Source organism: Lissotriton helveticus, chromosome 7 (assembly GCF_964261635.1).
Source record: "Lissotriton helveticus chromosome 7, aLisHel1.1, whole genome shotgun sequence".
NCBI lineage: Eukaryota > Metazoa > Chordata > Amphibia > Caudata > Salamandridae > Lissotriton > Lissotriton helveticus.
In genome coordinates, this window is record NC_136068.1 from 259,314,058 (window position 1) to 259,335,345 (window position 21,288).

At 42.9% G+C, this 21,288-nt stretch overlaps 1 protein-coding gene across 1 annotated transcript in view; it reads right to left on the reverse strand.

Annotated features, from left to right (window-relative positions):
- Positions 1-21,288, reverse strand: part of DPM1 (dolichyl-phosphate mannosyltransferase subunit 1, catalytic) — a 107,456-nt gene that overhangs the window by 41,882 nt on the left and 44,286 nt on the right. Inside the window, exons 4-7 of the mRNA XM_078652046.1 lie at positions 8,973-9,049; positions 8,866-8,891; positions 7,981-8,076; positions 5,494-5,562 (exon numbers count right to left, since the gene is read on the reverse strand). Of these exons, the coding sequence (XP_078508172.1) occupies positions 5,494-5,562; positions 7,981-8,076; positions 8,866-8,891; positions 8,973-9,049 (268 nt within the window). The remainder of the gene's footprint in view (positions 1-5,493; positions 5,563-7,980; positions 8,077-8,865; positions 8,892-8,972; positions 9,050-21,288) is intronic.

Genomic DNA, 21,288 nt, shown 5'->3' on the forward strand with positions numbered 1-21,288 from the left:
AAATCATGTAATGATGTATTTTCTTTTTTTTGTGCTTTTATGATTGTTTTATGGAGCAACCGAATAAAGCATTCTTGACTGACTGAATGTGACCTCAAGTTTCAGTTAAGCCATTCCGGGATATTTAATACTCTTATGACGAAGCCCAGTAACCTCTTTTGTAAGTTGTTTTTCGGTTGGAGGGCAGCAACGCGCCGGTTGTTCAAGGTCTTTGACACAGGAGGGCTTCGGTAGTAGTCCTGTTCCTTTCAGCTATAATGGAGTTGTAGACACAGATATTGCAACACTGGATATAGTTGGGATTATCTGATGTGTTACAGGCAGCTAGGTGACTTTGAGGATAGTTCACTTCGTGCTATCTGAGTAAAAGTCGGTATCCTCAGATTGATTAATGGGAGTAGAGCAAGGGCATCAAAGAGACTACAGTGTGAGATTTAGACAGGCTTAATTTAATTTAGAAATGCCCCAACCATCCTAATAAAATCTAGATAAAAAAAAAAGATTTGTGAATTAAATATAACATTTCAGATTTTGTGTTTGATGAGTGCTTGTGCATTGTTTAGAGGTTCAAATCATTGAGACTGCTCAGGCCGGGGTCCCCCGGCTTCCAGTAATGACTCAGTGGGTGTCCAGATTCCAATAATGATTCAGGGGTGGTCCCCGAATTCCTGAAACATTTAAATGGGGGTGCACAGAAATCAAAAGGTTAAAAACTACTCCTCTAGAGCACTGTACTGTTAGTTGTTTACTGTATTGTACTGTGTTGAGACTGAGATGAAAGATAAGAGAGGGCTTGATGTCTTTGGGTCAGAACGGAATCATACTTTGGTGGAGCAGCACACCCAGTGTAGATATTGCCACTGGTTCTAGTGTCTGCTGCGGGGAAAGCTGGAATGCCAGTGCTGGAGCACTGTAAGCACAAGGAAAGAAGGTACTCTGCTGCAAATAGTGCGACATTAGTTAAACCTTTTATGGTTCAAATCGTCAAGCCTTCACTGTACAGAGATAGGATCAGGCCAATCCACTACTTTTAGTAGTTTTTTGGATAGTTGCATTATGTTATGTTATGTCCACTTGTAACGCGCACGGATACTAATGAGTGTCCCGGCGTGATGCCAGAGGGGTATGAGAGAGGCTAATCAGACAAAAAGATGGGTCTTAAGTTTTCTTTTGAACACAACAGGGTTCTGAATGGACCGCAGAGAAAGGGGGAGGGCATTCCAGGCTGCACTGGCCTACACCACAAAGGAGCCGCCGTCCATCCTCTGGAGCTTAAAGCGAGGAACCCGAGCAAAGCGCAGAGACATAGAGTGAAGCGCACGCGTCGGAAGGTAAAAAGAGAAGCGTCTCTGAAGGTAGAGGGGGCCGGAGCCATGGAGAGTACGATGAGCCAAAACCAAAGATTTGAACCTAACCCTGTCAACTACAGGAAGCGAGTGAAGAAAACGCAATTGGAGGGTCACACTGCTCCTCGCCGAAATGCCCGACAGCAATCGAGCGGCAGCATTCTGGAATACCTGAAGCTTTTTAAGCAGGTATCCAGGGGACCCAGCAAAGAGGGCATTGGCATAATCCAAGCGAGAGAGAATCAGGGCACAGGTGACAGTTTCTCTAGTCGCTTGGGGGTGAAGCGGAAAGAAGGTTCGCAGAGTCTTGAGGAGGCCTAAACAGCATCCTGCCAGTTTTTTAATATGTGTTGTAAAGGAAAGACCCTCATCGAACCATACTCCCAGGTTTTTAGCAGGCTGTCCCGACACCTGCCATTATGCCGTGGTATGCTTTTTCCAACCTCTACATGGAACCTGGGCTTCTCTTGTAAACAGTCCTTGTTGGCGCCTTTCTAACACTATGTACAAAACCAAGCTAGGACCTATATTGCCCCCCTTGTGGTTTCCCCTGGGGTTCACCCCTAACCAACAGCTGTTTTTCAACAGCTATGCCACAGCGCTGCAATGGCTCAGTTTCGTACATTTAGCTATTGCTGCTGAATTCATAGTCAAACAATACCCATCAAACATGTCACCTATATACAAGTATATCTGAAACAACAGTTGTATCTGCAAGTGGTTACTTTGTTAGTTGCTAAAGAAAGACTCCCCAACAACGAATTTGTATGATGGGTCACTCTAGGCTCATGCAGCAGTATGTCTCCAGAGTTCAGTTGCCGATCACTTCTTTCCTAGCTTTTCCTCCACAACACTCAGAGCATAATAGTCCACTCCAGTGTTTCGCACTGGATTGTAAATATGTGCTGTCACTGTTAAATAGCCAGCTGATGTAAAACTTGCTGCTTCTGTGCCTCTGACCTGTGGCCAAGAATGGCCTGCTCTTTGCTTTCACCACCTCCCACGTTCGCAGTGCTTTTTTTTAAGCTCAATTTTTAATGGTTAATGAGAACCAAGGATTTTATTGAAGCACTTGAGCAAGTAAATGTTCATTGATACAGGTTTCGATGTCATGGATTAAATATATTATATATTTTTAAATATTGCAAGAAAAGTAGTTATGAAAAGGAGAAAAGTAAGAGCTTAAATATGGACCACTTTACCTACTCTACATAATGCATCATGATCTTTCGAAAAGTGCTATAACAGGAAATGTATTAATAGTTTCCAATGCACAGTTCAGACCATTTGGTGGTTCTTCAATTAAATTTTTTTTTTTCAACAGTTCACCATGACGTATGTTGCCATTAAGGAAAGCTGATCTAGATGAGAAAGGTATTACCTCACAGCTTCGCTTTTAGTGAATGATGCATGAAAGCACAACTTCGCTTTTAGAGGCTGATGCATGGAAAAACATCACTGAAAGCAAGTGTAGTTTGCTCACTTGTAGATGCAATTGTTAAGAATGTAGTTGGCAGTTATAAGTGGCAAAAGAAGGCCACAATTTAATTTTAAACACTTTAGAAAGTTAGATCTGTCAGTTAAATTATTGATAAACTATGGAGTTCTAAAGTAAGTACCTCAGTACAGCTATGGCCATGGAGCATTACTGGACACCATTGCTGGTGGCAAAGCATCATCTACTCTTTCCTTAGGGGAAAGGACTGGTGACATTAATTTACTACGTTTGAAACTCTGTCATAGCTGCATCTTTGCTATCTGCTCTGTGTGGTCTTAGTGATTGAAGGCTTGCTTTCTTCCCTAAAAGACGGAAAGTATTAGGCAGAATGTCTAAAATACACAAATACACAAGAGAACAGAGCAGGCTGAACAGATCACACCAGCACATTTCCTAGATCACTGTGATATGATGTTTATATGGCTAAAGATAAGAAAGTAACTTTGATGTGTAGGAAGAGTTCACGACTTACAAGATATGTGTGATAGTAGTGATATTCGGGGGGATGATACTTTCCCAAAAGTGGTAAAAAACTTGCAATTAAAAATAATAAAATGGAAAGTTTTGGAGTTAGTTGAGAATTGTTACCTTAATAAAAACACAACAAGCAGCAACAAAGAGATACAAGGAATGTGAGCCAGAGATATTCAATGGCTCCAATACGCCTTAGAGTGATAGCACAAGTTATGGGAGACGGATTTCAACATATTATGATTTATGAGCATATGGCTTCAGAGGCCTGTTAGAGCTCTAAATACCAGCTGCAGACATTGTGGTTTAGGAAGAAAAACAATATTATATGCTTATAGAGTGATTTTAAAAGCCTTGAATATTAGCTAACTGAATTAGGTTGATAGCCGAGGCTCTTGATTTACATTTTACATCATGCAGGAATCTCATGAAATGTATTGCAATACTGTTTATTTTAGGAAATTTGCAGAAAAAAAAATAGAGAAGCACACTTTAAAGTAATTACTCAAATCCAGGTTTTAAGAGTTGAAAGAATAACAGTAAAAACGAGCTCCTGTGAGTTTTTTTTTTTAAATCATTGCTGACATTTATATTGGAAGCACAGCTAGGGGTGACAAACGACCTTGGTTTCCGTGGTATGGGCATACCATCTGTTTAATTAATTGGTAGTTTACCGATAGTGCATTTCACTATACCATTAATACCTATTTTGACGTACATGGAGTGCGGTGCAACTCTTTCTACAAATATGCATGTAGGAGCTTGCCACGTTTGAAACTATTTTGATATTTCTCTGGCAATGGTTAGCGAATTAGCCCAGATGAATGCATAATCAATGTATGTTTCTTTATAAATGGGTATGTATTTTAAAGACAGACTTGGACAATTAAAAATTCATCAATGACTACATAAACAGCTTGAATTTATACAAAAAAATTATAAATATGCTATATTTTAGTTTTGTCCTGTATAAAGCAATATAGTTGAACTCTGACCAACCCTCCCATACACAATTCACAAATGTGTAGAAAAAAGTACAAACACCACATACAAATTTGATATAGCTCAGATTTACATTTACCCAGCGCCAACAATCTTAAATTATTTCCATCCATCGGACACAGGGTAGGTCTTCTGCCTTATAACTAGTGTGAGCACAGGGTAATACCTTAAGCCCTCACATATGCAACACAATTTCATACACCCACAGCTCAATAAATAAAACATTACTGTCACACCAAAAAAGAGACAAGAATAAAAAACATTGTCATAAATGAATCAGACTGATCTGCCATGGAAATCTTGGTATCATTTGGAAAGTAAATGTATGTAGATGTAAATGTAGTTGAGCTTATATAGCGCACAGCTACCCGCAGTACACATTTACATTTACATTTACATTTGGAAAGTCACCCCCGTAACTGAAAGCACTACATGTCAACACCGCAGACTTGGGGCCACATATGCAAGCACTAACAAGCAAAAGAAGAAAAACATTAAAAGACAAAGTAATAGGAGGGCATGAGAAGAAAAAGGGTCTTTGAGGGTATATAAAATAATTTGATGCACCATTTCTGTCCAGCATTGGAATAAGATTTATTAAATGTTTTACATGTTGCATAAGTGTCCAACTGCTTCACAAAAACCACAGTGAACACCAGCAGCTCTTACCATGTTTTACAGTACAGAACCACGACTGCATGACCTCACTTTTTTAAAAAACTTTAATCATGAAAGCCACCTCATCATATATGAGCTGCAAGAGCAACAACACGAATCTCTGAAGGAGCCAAGTAAAGGAAAGTGCTTTGCCACAGTAAGCTCTATGGGCAAGTTTAGGCCCCTTCAATTTAACCCTTTTTGTGTCAGGCTGCTAACCAAGTCTTGTCTGTTCCACCATTATACACCATTTCCTTTTTCAGCTAATAAGATCCTAATAGTTTCATTTAGGACTAAATAAAAACTGAGAGAAAGACTCCATTACTTTATTGTCACAGTGGACACATTATATAAACAGGACATTCAAAATAAAATGTAGAACTAGAGGAAAACACTTCACATTTTGATGGTAGATGTGGATAACTGCAGCACAAGTGGCAAGACTTCAATATTTATAAAGATCAAATGGAACAATGGTAACAAAACAGCAATCTAATTTGAGTGTTGTGCATATCATACCTGAAACTGCCTGTTAAGTCAGATGCTCCAGGCCTCAATAAGACCTGAGTTATATAGTTGGCTACCCGGCTGCAGGAACAAAACAAAAAAAACAATGAGAAAAGCAGATTAAAATGTACAGATTCCTGTTATACCTTGGCACAAATAATATATAGGACTGCTGAGGTACTTCATTGTCCTCTTTTCGGCAAGTTATCCAACTCTCCCACTAGGCAGACTAACTTCACCACAAGTTCCACCATGTAGCATGTAAGTTCCTCCTTGTTTTCAAGTACCATCATAGAAATCGCTTCCAGATGCTACAGTGCAATGAGAAAAGACTAAGCCATTTTTTGTTAACACCATCCATTCTCCCCGCTAGTACCTCTGAAGGGGCCTTCACAGCAGAGACATTGAATGGAATAACATTGATCTTCTTTCAAAGAGCACTAAGGAGGTTACTGGCTGTGTACAATTGTACTAGCTCAGTCTTTGTAGGCCACCTCCTTATCACCCACTCCAGGATCCTCAAACACAAATTCCTTACGCCCGTTACGGGAAAGCCCACTGTGCAGCTTACAAACTGCTTTAGAGGGCCTCCATTTTATCATACCCATTTTTGATGAGTGTAAAGGATGTTACTCACCACCATTCCTTTGACCCCACTCACCGGAGTTAAACTTCATGTCATGACTGCCACCTGCTAGCGTATCCTATTGTACTGTACCAGTCATACAACACATATATAGCATCATAGCCCTTTAAAAGTAGATGGTGCTAAAAATATAAAAGGACTGCCTTTTACATTACTGCAAATAGCACTCCATGAAGTTTATAACTCCACAGCCATGAGAGAAATACAATATTTCTATCATGCTGATAGGTTTTAGATGCTTCAGGCTATCTTTTGCAATGCCAAATTGTCCTTTTGTGTTTAGCATCATGGATAATATTTAGCTCTGCAAGGGTCTCCCCCAGGTACATTTATTTAAGAATATATTTCTATGGATTGATGGTGGATTGAGGTACTCTTGACTATTCAGCTGATTTGGGGGGCAAAAATGGACCTGTGAAAATGTGTGGCTCCCCTCGAATTTTAAACAGTCACACAAAAATAAGTGGCAGCGACTACTTCTCTAAACTCCTGTGGTATTCGAGGATATAAAGTCTCTAGCATGGGTTTCGAATACAGTTAAGTAGTAGTACACTACTAGATTCTTTTGGAAGTTTGAGGAAAACACTTTAGTAAAAAGTAATTCTCCTTCATAGGGGAGTAGCTATTCTTAAGTGGCTTAAAATGTATTTGTTATGTTTTATCATTAGAATTTAGCTGTTGTAGCCAATTAATTATTTAAAGCTCTACATTTACTTTATCGTAAAGATGATTTTAACCTTAAAACCATACATAAACAAGTATTGACAAACCCAACGGGTTAAGGTTTGCACACTGAGGCACTTCACACACGGACACATATGGACACAGACCACTGTGCATATAGACACATATTAGCACTTAGTCTAACAGGCATACAAGCATCTTTGCACACCAACAATCCAAACACAATGCACACAGATCAATAGGAATACTTTACCTTGTGCAGGAAGAGGCAGAGGCAAATATGCATCAGGGGTGCACATATAAATGTGTTGGAAAGCATTTCTGTTTGACTTTGCATGAGTAGGAGGTGGAGCAATGGGTGAGGCGCTGCAGTGGAGGGGGGAGCAATGGGCAGTGCTCCTTCAGGTAGAACCACCGAGTAATGAGCCACAGAGAGAGCACAGAGTAATGCTCCTCTGAAGCAGTAGGTGATGTACTTCGAATGGGGGTGAGTGGAGGGAAGTACTCCTGGGTGATACTCAAGGTAGGGGATGGGTTGCAGATGGGGGAGTGTAGATGGGAGACCACTGGGCGATGCACTACATAGGGAAAGCTCTTAGGGATGACCCTTGGTACGCAAGGGGGGTAGCACTGGGTGATGCACCGCAGGATAGGGGGAGGGGGAAGCACTAGCTGATGTGCAGGTCTCGAGCACATGGTAGTGTGTGTCGTTCCAAGGCACAGAGTAGTAGTACTGTGTAGGAGCGGACATTGGGTGGTGCAAAATGGGACCCCCATGATGATATACAGGAGAGGAAAACACACTGATCTGTATGTGTGTGTTGTTCAGATAATACAATGCTTTTGGCAATCAGTGTTTTGCAGTTTACCAAAGTGGACTTAACACAGTGTTGTTATGGGTTTGGTTCAAAAGAGGAGAACAGAAGTGAAGAAAGTTTCTTGTTTTACGGATTAAAGATTATTATTTATGTACCACAATGCTTAAAGGACGTAGCAAATAAATTCTACGTGCAAAGGAATGTTTATGTAAGCAAAAGGTAATACATGTTTTTGCAAAATGCATCTGTAATGGGCATGTCTTTGGTCAGACCCCAAGCTTAGTGCAGAAGTATAAAAATGGAAACGTTTCCTCTTCTTCAAAGGAGAGCTGTGGGTGAAAAATGACCAACCTTATAAGTTTTCTTTTCAAGTCCCAGCCATAGACACCACCATTTCCTTTGTAACGAGTTCCAGATACAATGTCGAGGCTACCTTCTTTTTGTTTCCTAAAATGAAGATAACATTCAAGTAACCATTGTGTAACTCCATCACTAAAGCAAAAGTTAGAGAGGAAGGTTTTGATAAGTAAGGAAAATACATTGCAAGGAAATACAGCTTCAGAAGATGGGAGGTACATATGAGAAGCATACAACTGTAATTATGCCTTTCTGATATAAATATGAAGTCTCCCTAATTGTGCAACACCTCAGTGGTCTGCTGTCAATTTAAGCAGTGGTTGTCTTTTAGGTGTTTTTTTCTTTTTTTTTTAACCAAAATGTCCGATTTTTATCCAGGACCAATTACATTATTTAACAGTGAAGGAAAAGTACAGCATTACAAAGGAGAAGTAGAGTCTTGGGTGAGGAGGAGGAGGAGGTAGTGTGATGACCTAGAATGACTACTGATAAGATAGCTTTGTGAATTAAGGTACATACACTAAGAGTTTTACCATTCAGAAATAACAATACACATTATTTGAAGCAATTAAAGGCTAAATTGTGTAAACAGAACATTCGTACAATGTTTTAAACAACAGTTTTAAAAGGATACATAATTCAGACAAAGGAAAAAGCTTCTCTCTCGCTCTCGATTTAGTTCTCAGAGATTTTGTCCTGTTCATTAAATTTTTGATTGCTTAGTTTACACTGCAAGGAATTTGATTACAGTAGAAACTGGGTGCATTTTTAGGGTGAAAACTCTCCCTAGCGTAAATGAAAGAAGGCCAATACTTTTTTTATTTGGAAATATCTTCTTAATGTCAAATTCCGGGATAAACTATTTAGAAATCTACATACCTGATGAATTCTGGAATAAATTTTGGCTGAAATGGAAAGAAAGAAATATTATGCAGTTTAAATTAATTTAAATCATAAGCATCAAAGTCAAATGAAACTTAGCTTACATGATGGGACAGGTCAGCATCCATGATAATAATGAAGTTCCCCGTCGCGTGCTGCATTCCATGGACGTAAGCAGTACCTAAGGTGAAGAAACAAAGAGTCTCTGAACAGGAAATTCCCCAAAGAGGAAGACCTTTGAAACCTAGAGAACACACACATGCTCTGGTTCCGGGGTCCCAAGAGTGTTACGAATTATCAAGAAGCGCAGCTTTCCTTTTGCTATAGAGAAAACAAATAAATCAACTTATTTATAATATTTTTGCTATAGCCTCAAAATGCAAATCTGTCAACTTGAATCAGGACAACAGACCAACATTTTGTGAAAGGAATCAATGGCCCTCAAGGCAAAAAATGTGGGAGCTAATCCAAACACAAATGCACACGAAAAAACAAAATCAAATCACAAAACTATCAAAAGTAGCCTGAAAATATTGCTTTATTTTGAAGAATTTCAAAGACGAGTGCCCTCACTCCTCATCCTAAGAACTTCCTCTCATATCACTTACCTCTCCTCAATCAAAGTCAGGTGTAGGAGCTTGAAATAAAAGGGACTAGTGACAACAAAAGCACAAAAAACACTGGTCGACCAATGAACCAATTGTATTTTCCTGCTGATGAATTGAAAATTATGAATACACTTTTCAACAGCCCCTTCAAATGCAGCATTTTTAGAGCCATGTAATGAAATTCTTTGTATGGTGATTTCCATCATCGAGGATGCTTTATTGTACCCAGGAGACGAAATCTGTGCACATCCAGAGGAAATTGCCATGGTCCAGCATATAACTGCTGATTTACCTAAGAACGAACAGTAACTACAGTTTGACTTTTCAAAGCCCAATGGGTGACTCTCCTTATGACTCCCAATATGTACCACATTTAAGAAAGCAACACAGTAGGCCGACTAAAAAGTACAAAAATAAATTTAAAAAAAAACCAGAATTTGACAAGACATTGGAGACCCTAATAAAGTTCAAAAGTAATAGAAAAAGGTTATAAAAAAGTATTGCACTAGGTGTAGCACATTGGCCCATGAAATATATACTAGAGATTTCATGACATAACATGTTTTGTCTAGTTGGTTAAAGAAATCTTGCTAGTTGTCCCTCAGTTACAACTAGAAAAGTCAGCAAAAGAATATTCCCACCTTTACCCCTACTTGTAGAACTTCATGCTAAAGACATACAAGGTAGGATAAGAATCCCAGCTCGGACAGGCTACCACCTGATTTTTATGAAGTACATACAATATTACTGGGTCATATATGTTCATGATGTGGAATTACCTAGGGTAGAAAAAATGCGGGTTCTTGGAAGTGGGCACAATTGCTACATTATACAACAAGCATTTGCAATGCAATAGGTCTCGCATTAGGAAAGTTTGAGCTATTGGTATTGTAAATGACAAATTTTGTATTTATGTGTCGGTTTTGAAAATAGCGAAATTAATAGCTTTGTCATTTACAATGGCAATAGTTTTAACTTTTGCAAATATGACACCTATAGCATTTGTAATGCAATATGTGTTGTATTTATGTGACTTAGATGTATTGTTATTACAAATAAAAATGGCTTTTTTTTTTAATAATTCATACTTAAATAAAAGTTACTGTAATTTCAAGTCAAGTCAAAAACCACTTTATTCGATTTAGTTAAAAATCATAAAAGCATACTACAGCAAATAAACAGATCGAATACATGTTAAAATTTACATACAGTACAATATATAAAAACAGTAAAAAAGTTCGGGTTAAAAGAAGTCAACATGTGCAAAAAAGCGAAAAGTACCACATTCCTCATAGTCCCCATAATATGGCTCATAGTTTCATCTAAAAGGGGTCAAATTGTAAAGAAGGTCATCATGTACAAAAAAGCGAAATATACCACGTTCGTCAAAGTTACCAATGGATAAATCACAATTTCCTCTTCCTGATTCGTACAGCAGCAAAAAGATAATTTGCTACGCTGAACATCACCATGGGCGTATCTAGCATTTGCAAGTACAGTAAAGCTGGTTTCGCTAGCATAAAAGCTTTCTCTTTCAACAGAGGTATCAAATACTTCTGCCGTGGGACATTATAGAGGGGACAGAACAGCATATGGTGCATATTATCTTGAATAGAAAAATTGTCACATTTACATACAGGTGCATCCTCTGGCTTAAACCAGCCCTGTCTGTCACAGAGTACCAAGTAAATCTGGTTAAAACGAAACTTGACTAGGAGCCACCTGTGAAACGGAATGTTAACTAGGGTAAGATATGGTTGAATTGCCGGACAAATAATTGGCATATAATGTGCTCTAACCGTAGGTTTTATTAACTGGAGTTGCTCTCGCTCCAGGATCTTAAGCTTGTAAAAGTTTTCCTTAACCCAGGCTAAGTCAGCTTTTTTTAGATCCAACGGGGAGGAGAAAATCTCCGGGCGTCCGAGTTCTGTTGAGCACTTTTTGATATATGACAGCCAGGCAATATCTTTGTGTTTGTCAAGTTTTAAACAATCCATCAGAATTTTGTGGTTAAGACCTAGGTTGTTATTAATCCAGACCCTAATCCACAAAAGAATTGTAATTTATAATGGCAATAGCTTTTGTAAAAACTTTTGTGAAGATTATGTTCATTGTATTTTATTGTGACAAAAAACCAAGAACAGAAGTGAAATATTTACATCTTTTTGTGACATTTGTAATAAAGCTTGAAACATTGAGAGAACATAATTGAACCAGTTGTTGTTGAATGGTTACACAGATTGATGCTGTGGTAGCGCTGAGTGATGTTGTGGCGGCGACGAGTGATGCTGTGGCATACAGTGATGCTGTGGTAGTGCATAGTGATGTTGTGGTGCCCTTGAGTGATGCTGTGGTGGTGCGGAGTGATGCTATGGTGATGCGATAGAGTGAGTGCGATAGATAGATAGATAGAGGGCGGGCGATAGATAGATAGATAGAGTGAGGGCGATCGATAGATAGATAGATAGAGTGAGGGCGATCGATAGATAGATAGAGTGATGGCGATAGATAGACAGATAGAGTGAGGGCCATAGATAGATAGACAGATACATAAAGTGTATCTATGTTGCATTGAGTAGAGTGTAAGTATGAGGTGTGTAATTATATGGCACTGAGTGGTAATATGGGGAGTGTATGTTGTATTCAGTACAGTGTAATATTGTGGCATGTAATTATGTGGTACTGAGTGGTATTTGGAGTGTATGCTGCATTGAGTGCAGTGTAATTATGTAGCATATAATTATATGGCACTGAGTGGTATTTTTTGGAGTGTATGTTGCATTGAGTGCAGTGTAATTATGTAGCATATAATTATGTGGCACTGAGTGTATGTTGCATTGAGTGCTGTGTAATTATGTGGCGTGTAATTATGTGACACTGAGTGGGATTTGGAGTGTATGTTGCATTGAGTGCAGTGTAATTATGTGGCGTGTAATTATGTGGCACTGAGTGGTACTTGGAGTGTATGTTGCATTGAGTGCAGTGTAATTATGTGGCGTGTAATTATGTGGCACTGAGTGGTATTTGGAGTGCATGTTGCATTGAGTGCAGTGTAATTATGTGGCGTGAAATTATGTGGCACTGAGTGGTGTTTGGAGTGTATGTGGCATTGAGTGCAGTGTAATTATGTGGTGTGTAATTATGTGGCACTGAGTGGTGTTTGAAGTGTATGTTGCATTGAGTGCTGTGTAATTATGTGGCGTGTAATTATGTGGCACTGAGTGGTATTTGGAGTGTATGTTGCATTGAGTGCAGTGTAATTATGTGGAGTGTAATTATGTGGCACTGAGTGGTATTTGGAGTGTATGTTGCATTGATTGCAGTGTAATTATGTGGAGTGCAATTATGTGGCACTGAGTGGTATTTGGAGTGTATGTTGCATTGAGTGCAGTGTAAATATGTGGCACTGAGTGGTATTTGGAATGTATGTTCCAGTGCAGACTGTGAGGGTGCAGAGTGTGAGGGTGCAGAGTGTGAGGGTGCAGAGTGTGAGGGTGCGCAGAGTGTGAGGGTGCGCAGAGTGTGAGGGTGCGCAGAGTGTGAGGGTGCGCAGAGTGTGAGGGTGCGCAGAGTGTGAGGGTGCGCAGTGTGTGAGGGTGCAGTGTGTGTGAGGGTGCAGTGTGTGCAGTGTCTGTGAGGGTGCAGTGTGTGTGAGGGTGCAGGGTGTGCAGTGTGTGTGAGGGTGCAGTGTGTGCAGTGTGTTTGAGGGTGCAGGGTGTGTGAGGGTGCGGTGTGTGTAAGGGTGCAGTGTGCGTGAGGGTGCAGTGTGTGTGAGGGTGCAGTGTGTGTGAGGGTGCAGTGTGTGTGAGGGTGCAGTGTGTGAGGGTGCAGTGTGCAGTGTGTGCGAGGGTGCAGTGTGTGTAGTGTGTGTGAGGGTGCAGTGTGGGCAGTGTGTGAGGGTGCAGTGTGTGTGAGGGTGCAGTGTGTGTGGGTGCAGTGTGTGCAGTGTGTGTGAGGGTGCAGTGTGTGCAGTGTGTGTGAGGGTGCAGTGTGTGCAGTGTGTGTGAGGGTGCAGTGTGTGCAGTGTGTGTGCAGTGTGTACAGTGTGTGTGAGGGTGCAGTGTGTGTGTGTGTGTGTGTGTGTGTGTGTGAAGTGCCCACTATGAACTGAATGTATGCAAGCACAGGTGTACAGGATCTGGTAGTCCACAAGGCATGGCTCTTTGTCACAGAGAGGTCACTAGCCTAGGTAGGGGTCAGGCCAGTTTGCCAACAATTAATCATGCTTGGGCCCTAGAGAGCACACACGCCTGAACTGGAGAGTCGCGATTCAGCACATGAAGGATGATTTTCAAGGGGGATGACTGTTCTTGTGTGGGCTAGACCTCCTGAAGTGCAAAGTGCTTTAGAAACTCAGAAGCCTCCTACCCTCTGAACACCTGCGAGTTCTAGGAAACATGTGTATTTTTCAGTGCAGAGTGTGAGGGTGCAGAGGGTGTGCAGAGTGTGAGGGTGTGCAGTGTGTGAGGGTGTGCAGTGTGTGAGGGTGTGCAGAGTGTGAGGGTGTGCAGAGTGTGAGGGTGTGCAGAGTGTGAGGGTGTGCAGAGTGTGAGGGTGCGCAGAGTGTGAGGGTGCGCAGAGTGTGAGGGTGCGCAGAGTGTGAGGGTGCGCAGAGTGTGAGGGTGCGCCGTGTGTGAGGGTGCAGTGTGTGTGAGGGTGCAGTGTGTGCAGTGTCTGTGAGGGTGCAGTGTGTGTGAGCGTGCAGTGTGTGTGAGGGTGCAGGGTGTGCAGTGTGTGTGAGGGTGCAGTGTGTGCAGTGTGTGTGAGGGTGCAGGGTGTGTGAGGGTGCGGTGTGTGTAAGGGTGCAGTGTGCGTGAGGGTGCAGTGTGTGTGAGGGTGCAGTGTGTGTGAGGGTGCAGTGTGTGTGAGGGTGCAGTGTGTGAGGGTGCAGTGTGCAGTGTGTGCGAGGGTGCAGTGTGTGTAGTGTGTGTGAGGGTGCAGTGTGGGCAGTGTGTGAGGGTGCAGTGTGTGTGAGGGTGCAGTGTGTGTGGGTGCAGTGTGTGCAGTGTGTGTGAGGGTGCAGTGTGTGCAGTGTGTGTGAGGGTGCAGTGTGTGCAGTGTGTGTGAGGGTGCAGTGTGTGCAGTGTGTGTGAGGGTGCAGTGTGTACAGTGTGTGTGAGGGTGCAGTGTGTGTGTGTGTGTGTGTGTGTGTGTGAAGTGCCCACTATGAACTCTGAATGTATGCAAGCACAGGTGTACAGGATCTGGTAGTCCACAAGGCATGGCTCTTTGTCACAGAGAGGTCACTAGCCTAGGTAGGGGTCAGGCCAGTTTGCCAACAATTAATCATGCTTGGGCCCTAGAGAGCACACACGCCTGAACTGGAGAGTCGCGATTCAGCACATGAAGGATGATTTTCAAGGGGGATGACTGTTCTTGTGTGGGCTAGACCTCCTGAAGTGCAAAGTGCTTTAGAAACTCAGAAGCCTCCTACCCTCTGAACACCTGCGAGTTCTAGGAAACATGTGTATTTTTCAGTGCAGAGTGTGAGGGTGCAGAGGGTGTGCAGAGTGTGAGGGTGTGCAGTGTGTGAGGGTGTGCAGTGTGTGAGGGTGTGCAGAGTGTGAGGGTGTGCAGAGTGTGAGGGTGTGCAGAGTGTGAGGGTGCGCAGAGTGTGAGGGTGCGCAGAGTGTGAGCGTGCGCAGAGTGTGAGCGTGCGCAGAGTGTGAGCGTGCGCAGAGTGTGAGGGTGCGCAGTGTGTGAGGGTGCGCAGTGTGTGAGGGTGTGCAGAGTGTGAGGGTGTGCAGAGTGTGAGGGTGTGCAGAGTGTGAGGGTGTGCAGAGTGTGAGGGTGTGCAGAGTGTGAGGGTGTGCAGTGTGTGAGGGTGCGCAGAGTGTGAGGGTTTGCAGAGTGTGAGGGTGTGCAGAGTGTGAGGGTGTGCAGAGTGTGAGGGTGTGCAGAGTGTGAGGGGGTGCAGAGTGTGAGGGTGTGCAGTGTGTGAGGGTGTGCAGTGTGTGAGGGTGTGCAGTGTGTGAGGGTGCAGTGTGTGTGAGGGTGCAGTGTGTGCAGTGTGTGTGAGGGTGCAGTGTGTGGGTTACAATACCATATTTGTTTACAGGCACATAACCGAGCACCTAAACAAGTACAGTCTGGATCTGAAGTGCTAAGAACCATGCTTCGTGCCATTGCCCAGAATCCTCTAAAGTCTTGAAACAAGCTTTTCACATACCTGGATTTTACCTCTAACCACAAACAGAAACAACCCCGTTAGAAGTTATGGCTGTAATCCACCTTTTCTTCCGCAAAACCATCTCTCAGAGGGAACGCTTGAATAAGTCAATTGTGAAGAGTCTCTCATTAGAATCGAAAAATCTTCATTGACAGTCTGTTGCATCTCTCTGGTCTTTCATCAACAGAACTGTTACTTTAAGAAACTATAGTATGTGGTAACGACCGCCTTACAAAACACATCATTGAATGTATAAAGATTCTACCAATCAGGTGAGCTTGGTTTCTCTCCTAGAACTGGATTGTAGCAGATGTCAAGAAAAACAGAGGGGAGCAAACCCAACAGCAGTGGCCCACAGTCAGTGCTTGATATATGTGCCGGTCTTTGACTGTGGTGGGCAACGTCACTCATTTTTTGGTGCCGAGACTTATTTTTAATCATCTGATTTTGACCTGGGTAAGGGAGACAGAGAGAACGAGACAGAAGAGGGACGAAGAAGAAGAATGAGGCGATTAAAAAATAGCGGCAAATGGAAAAAGCAAGGACGCAAAAAAATCAACAAGAGTGAGATAAAGAAAGTGAAGTGTAGGGTGTGGAAGAAAAAGCAATGCTGAGGAATCAAAATCAGAAAACCCTGGTGCTCAGAAGCCTCCAGCCCTTGGCAGCGTGGAGCCGCTGCACACAGTAATGATCATGCCACCGGCACTCTTTTGACACATCTTTCATCCCTGCTGCAGGGTAAACTGCAGCAAGTATTCCCTGATGAAACAAACATTGACAAAGGCAATATGTCTGGATTTAATGAGCTGGCGCAAGAGAACCTACACCACTCATCAGGGCTGCCGTGAATTGGAGAGGTTACATCTCACCCTTCCAGTGACTGTTCCAGGCGAAACCACAACGGCCAAGGGGGCTGGGTGGGTTAGTGCACCTACTGCAGAGGAGTGTGTGTGTGTGTGATTGTCTAACCTATCTAAGTTTCATGTCACAGACGTCACTCTTGATACACGTACACTTCTGAGGATGAAAAACGAGTGCCACTGAGTTGCTATCTTAATGTACGTTTATTACAGCGCTTAGAGGTCTGTCTTCTTCTTGCATGCTGCAGTGTTAAGGGAAACAATTAGTTCAAGGACTGGCTGCACCTCACTGTGGTGCTGGAAGCATTAAAATCGAACTGCATTTCCTTAGGGAACTGGCCGGCTCGTTGACATGAACGGTTGCTGGCAAGGTCAACTCAATCATTCATCCTTGCCAGGTGTAACGATATGTTGAATTTAATATGATAGCGCAAGAAAAACTGGGTTTCACACGTGAGAGCCAAAGACATTTAAAGCAAAAAGCGGTCGGTATTGGAGACCCGGCCTTCATTACAATCCTCTTTTTGTTTCAATACAAACATAGCCTTCTTTGAAGTTCTTCTATCACTCTATGATATATAAAGGCTCACATAAGTACAATGAAGGGTCTCTTGTCACCAGAGCTTCACTTCACATACAGCGTTCAGCTCCTCTGTAGATTGAACAGAAACAGAAAGCAGCCCGGGCTGAGCGAGAGGGCGGGGGCTGCCCGCGCATGGGCGCTCCGAGCCCCGGCGCCAAAGCGGAGTGCGGCATCTGAAGTCCCGGGTCCCAGGAGGGGGCCCGGGTGAAGACCAGCGCTGCGGAGGAGACACGGAACACGCCGAAAGAGCCCGGTGAGTGGTGGGGGGTGTGTACGCGCGTGTGTCTGTGTGTGTTCGAGTGTGTCTGTGCGTGTGTCTGTCTGTGCGTGTGTCTGTCTGTGTGTGCGTGTGTCTGTCTGTGTGCGCGTGCGTCTGTTTAAGGGGGGGGTGCGTGTGTGTATGCAGTGTGTGTATGCAGTGTGTGTGTGCTTGTGTATGCGTGTGGCTGTGTATGTGCGCATGCGTGAGTGTGCCTGTGTGAGTGTGTTTGCGCATGGGAATGAGGCACGAGAGGGGCACGGCGCCGTGCGCGCCCACGAGGTCAAATCTGCGCTCGTGCACCCTCTCGTGTCTACATTCCCAAATACGGGCCACAATAGGTCTTTCGCTGACGCTCGCCCTAAAAAGGGTGACAGAGATTTTCACAGAAAAGAACCATCAGATCTCTGGGTTGGCAAAATACTACTTGGATAGCTAGATACATGGCTTAATGGGTAGACCATTTGGTCCCTTTGCAAGCCTGTTTTAATAAGAGATTAGCATGGTGGAGAAAAGATATCTACTGTTCAGTTACACAGTCAGCTTACAGGAGATAGATTATTTATTTAGATGAAAACTGTTTGGACACATTTGGTAGACGGAAGCCATCGGAAATACTGAATATTTTGGTCCTTTAGCATAATTTACTTAAAACTCTGTTATTCTCAGTATATCAAATTTCACTTCTGTTTGCTTTTGCCAAGAAGATGAAGTTACTAAGAAGTTACAACAATTATAATAATAATAATAATAAATTCTTTATTCGGTTAATCACAAGGATAACCATAAAAGACAACAATTTCAGCAATTTATAAAATACAGTTAATACAATATACGTATATTAAAAAAGTCATTGTTTTTACTTGTACATAAAGCTACAGATTTTTCCTGTGGTTCACGATGGACTTTAAAAAGTTTGTAACTAGATAGCAAAGTTCTTCGGACTCTAGTGATTGCAGGCGATAAAAGGCCGGTCGACACTGTCTCAGACCCCATCTCTTGCATATCGGGAGGATCCAGTTTTTTCTGTGAGGGTGGTAAAATTTACAGAACATGATCACATGGATGTTCGATTGAGTAGATATCCCGTCGCAAGGACATGGGGGCAGACTATGTTCCCAGGCCTTATTTGTAGGAAACACGACCAGTCTGAAAAAAAGGTTCAGTCTGAACCTAGTCAACAACATCCTCTCGTATAGCTTAGTCTGTAGAGTAAGATATTGTTGGATGCCGAGAGAATGTTGGACTATGTTCGCTTGGATGACTGATGGTTTTGCAGCGTCACTGGACAGTCTTAGTGTTTCCAGATGTCGTAGAGCAAGTTCTTTGAGCTCTTTTTTGGGAAGGGATGCAATCGCCTCTGGTTGGAGGTAGTATTTCTCGAGCCCAAGGTCGGTGAAGAAAGATCTAATATAGCGTAGCCATTTCAGTCTAGGAGAGTGATCAAGTGAAATTGTGTCGGTCACGATCAATTTGGTTAATATATTTGTGTCCGATACCCAGATGCGTCTCCAGAGTAACAAAGGTTGGATTTTAATAAGATCCTGGAGGTAAGGAATTCCGAGTTCCAAGTGCATGGCGTAGATCGATGCGCCCTTTGGTGTGGCGAGGAGAAAACTGATGAATTTATTTTCGATTTTCTGTAAGGCGCCAACCTCCGTATGGCCCCAGATTCCTGCTCCATAGAGAGCGATAGCCTGACACTTGGCTTTGTAAATTCTCAGAAGTTCTACTGGGCGTCTCCTACCTAGTTTCTGTGAAAAGGATTGTAGGGCCGCTATCGAGCGATTAAAAAGATGACATCTGTTTTCCACGGCTGGTTTCCATGTTAACTTGTGGTCCATCATAATCCCAAGATATGGGTATTGGGTAGCTGTCTCTAAAGGTTGGTTATCCAGAAAGATGTTTTTAGTATCTTTCTTTGCACCCCCAGTGATCATAACAAAAGTTTTTTTTATGTTGACCTTTAGATCCAGTGAGCTCATGAATGAAGTATACCTGTTGAGCGAGGACTGGAGTTCACGAGGGGTTCGGGCCAGGATGACAGCGTCATCCGCGTAGAGGAGCGCAGGAATTGGTCTCTGTTTCATTTTTGGGATGTCCTGAGCCCCCCTCAGCATCTCCTCTTCCAGCCCATTTGTATAGAGAGAGAAGAGAAAGGGGGCCAGGACACAGCCCTGCCTGACTCCCCGCTCCACCCGGAACGAGTCCGTCAGCTCACCGCTCTTTCCGAAGCGAACTCTCGCCGAGGCCCCAGAGTATAGCTCTCTCAGGAGATCCAGCAAGGGAAGCTCCATACCCATTTCTCTTAAAACTGCCCATAGTTTGGAATGTGAAACACAGTCAAAGGCGGCAGATAAGTCTACATAAACCATGTAGACCGTAGCTTTCTTGACCTGCGTGTATTTAGCCATTATGAGGCTAAGATTCAGTGCCTGCTCTACTGTCCCGAGGCCTTCTCTGAAGCCAAATTGAAGATCAGAAATGATGGCTTTTTCCTCACTCCACTGTTGGAATCTCTCCAAAATGACCCTCCCCATCACTTTACCAAGGGAGTCCAAAAGCGAGATAGGACGATAGCACTTTGGATCCTGGCGGTCCCCCTTTTTAAAAAAGGGGACCATGACTGATGTTGTCCAGGAATCCAAAATGCCTTCGCTAGCTGCGGCTGTACATACTCTTGTGAGGATGGGTGCCCACAAGTCTTGATTGCTCTTAAAAAGATCGACTGGGACGCCATCAGGGCCCGGAGCTTTGCCTGTCTTACTTCTTTCCAGGGCGACCAGGATTTCCGAAATGTCAAAGGCTACTGGGATTGGGTATTGAACCTCGAAGTTTTGACTTAATCGATGGTCTGAGGTTTCGTGTGTTTTGAATATACTCTCAAAATGGGCTACCCAAGTTCCTTCATCGATGGCCACCTCTATCTTCGGTAAGTTGTTATCTGTTAGATATGGGGATCTAACCGTTTTCCAGAAGTCCTTGCCATTTTTTGATAAGGAACTCCTATCTAATTCTTTCCAAAGGTTGTCTTTCATTTCCAGTAATCTTGTCCTGCGGTCCTTTTTATATTCCCTTCTCAAACGTTGGATGAGACCTACGTCTCTTGGCTTTTTGTGGAGGGCAGATTTCAAGTCAATTAAGGCCCTCGTGCAATTATGATCGAACCAGCCTATTCTTTTGTGGTGTTTATTTGTTACTTTCCCTGTGAGTAGGTCCTTGGCCACGGCCAGAATTTCTCCGAAGTTTGAGAGAACCTCTGCATGGCTCATCGCTGGGTCCAGGCAATTAATGATCTTTGAGTATGTCTGGGTCACTAGTTTCTTCGTGAGCTTTTGCGGGTCAATCTTCTCCCACTTTATGGAGTATCCATTGTATTTCCCCAGTTGCAAGCTTTCTTGTGCAAGAGCTTTTGCTATGTAAGGGGTTTTGGATTTATGGTCTGGAAGAAGGAGCTCTATCCTGAGAGCGTAGTGGTCGCTTAATGTATTAACCAGTACTTGATGGTCCGTGACCATAGTGATCGATCTTTGAGAAAGCAGGATATAGTCCACTGTTGTCTGGTGGCCTCTACCCACATAGGTTGGATCAAATTGGTGTTCCTTCGCCTTTAAGGAGTTGGTAATCACTAAATCAAACTCTGACAAAATGGTGTTCATAGCTTTGCCGGGTTTGTTATGGGCGAAATGAGCTAGTGGGGTTTCTTGCTCGTCCACGAATCCACATTGTTGGGAGGTTGCCGCTCTGCATGGATGGAGATTGAAATCACCTCCCCAAATGAGATGAATCGGTTTGGAGGAGGTCTCCCGCTGTAATAGAGATACTAATCTCTCCTGCATGTTTTCAATGAAACTCAGGAAATCATTATCCGAAAGATTATTATAGGTGTTAACGAGGATGATGGTGGTGTCTTCTTTTAGGAAGGAGAGAGAGAGAATCTG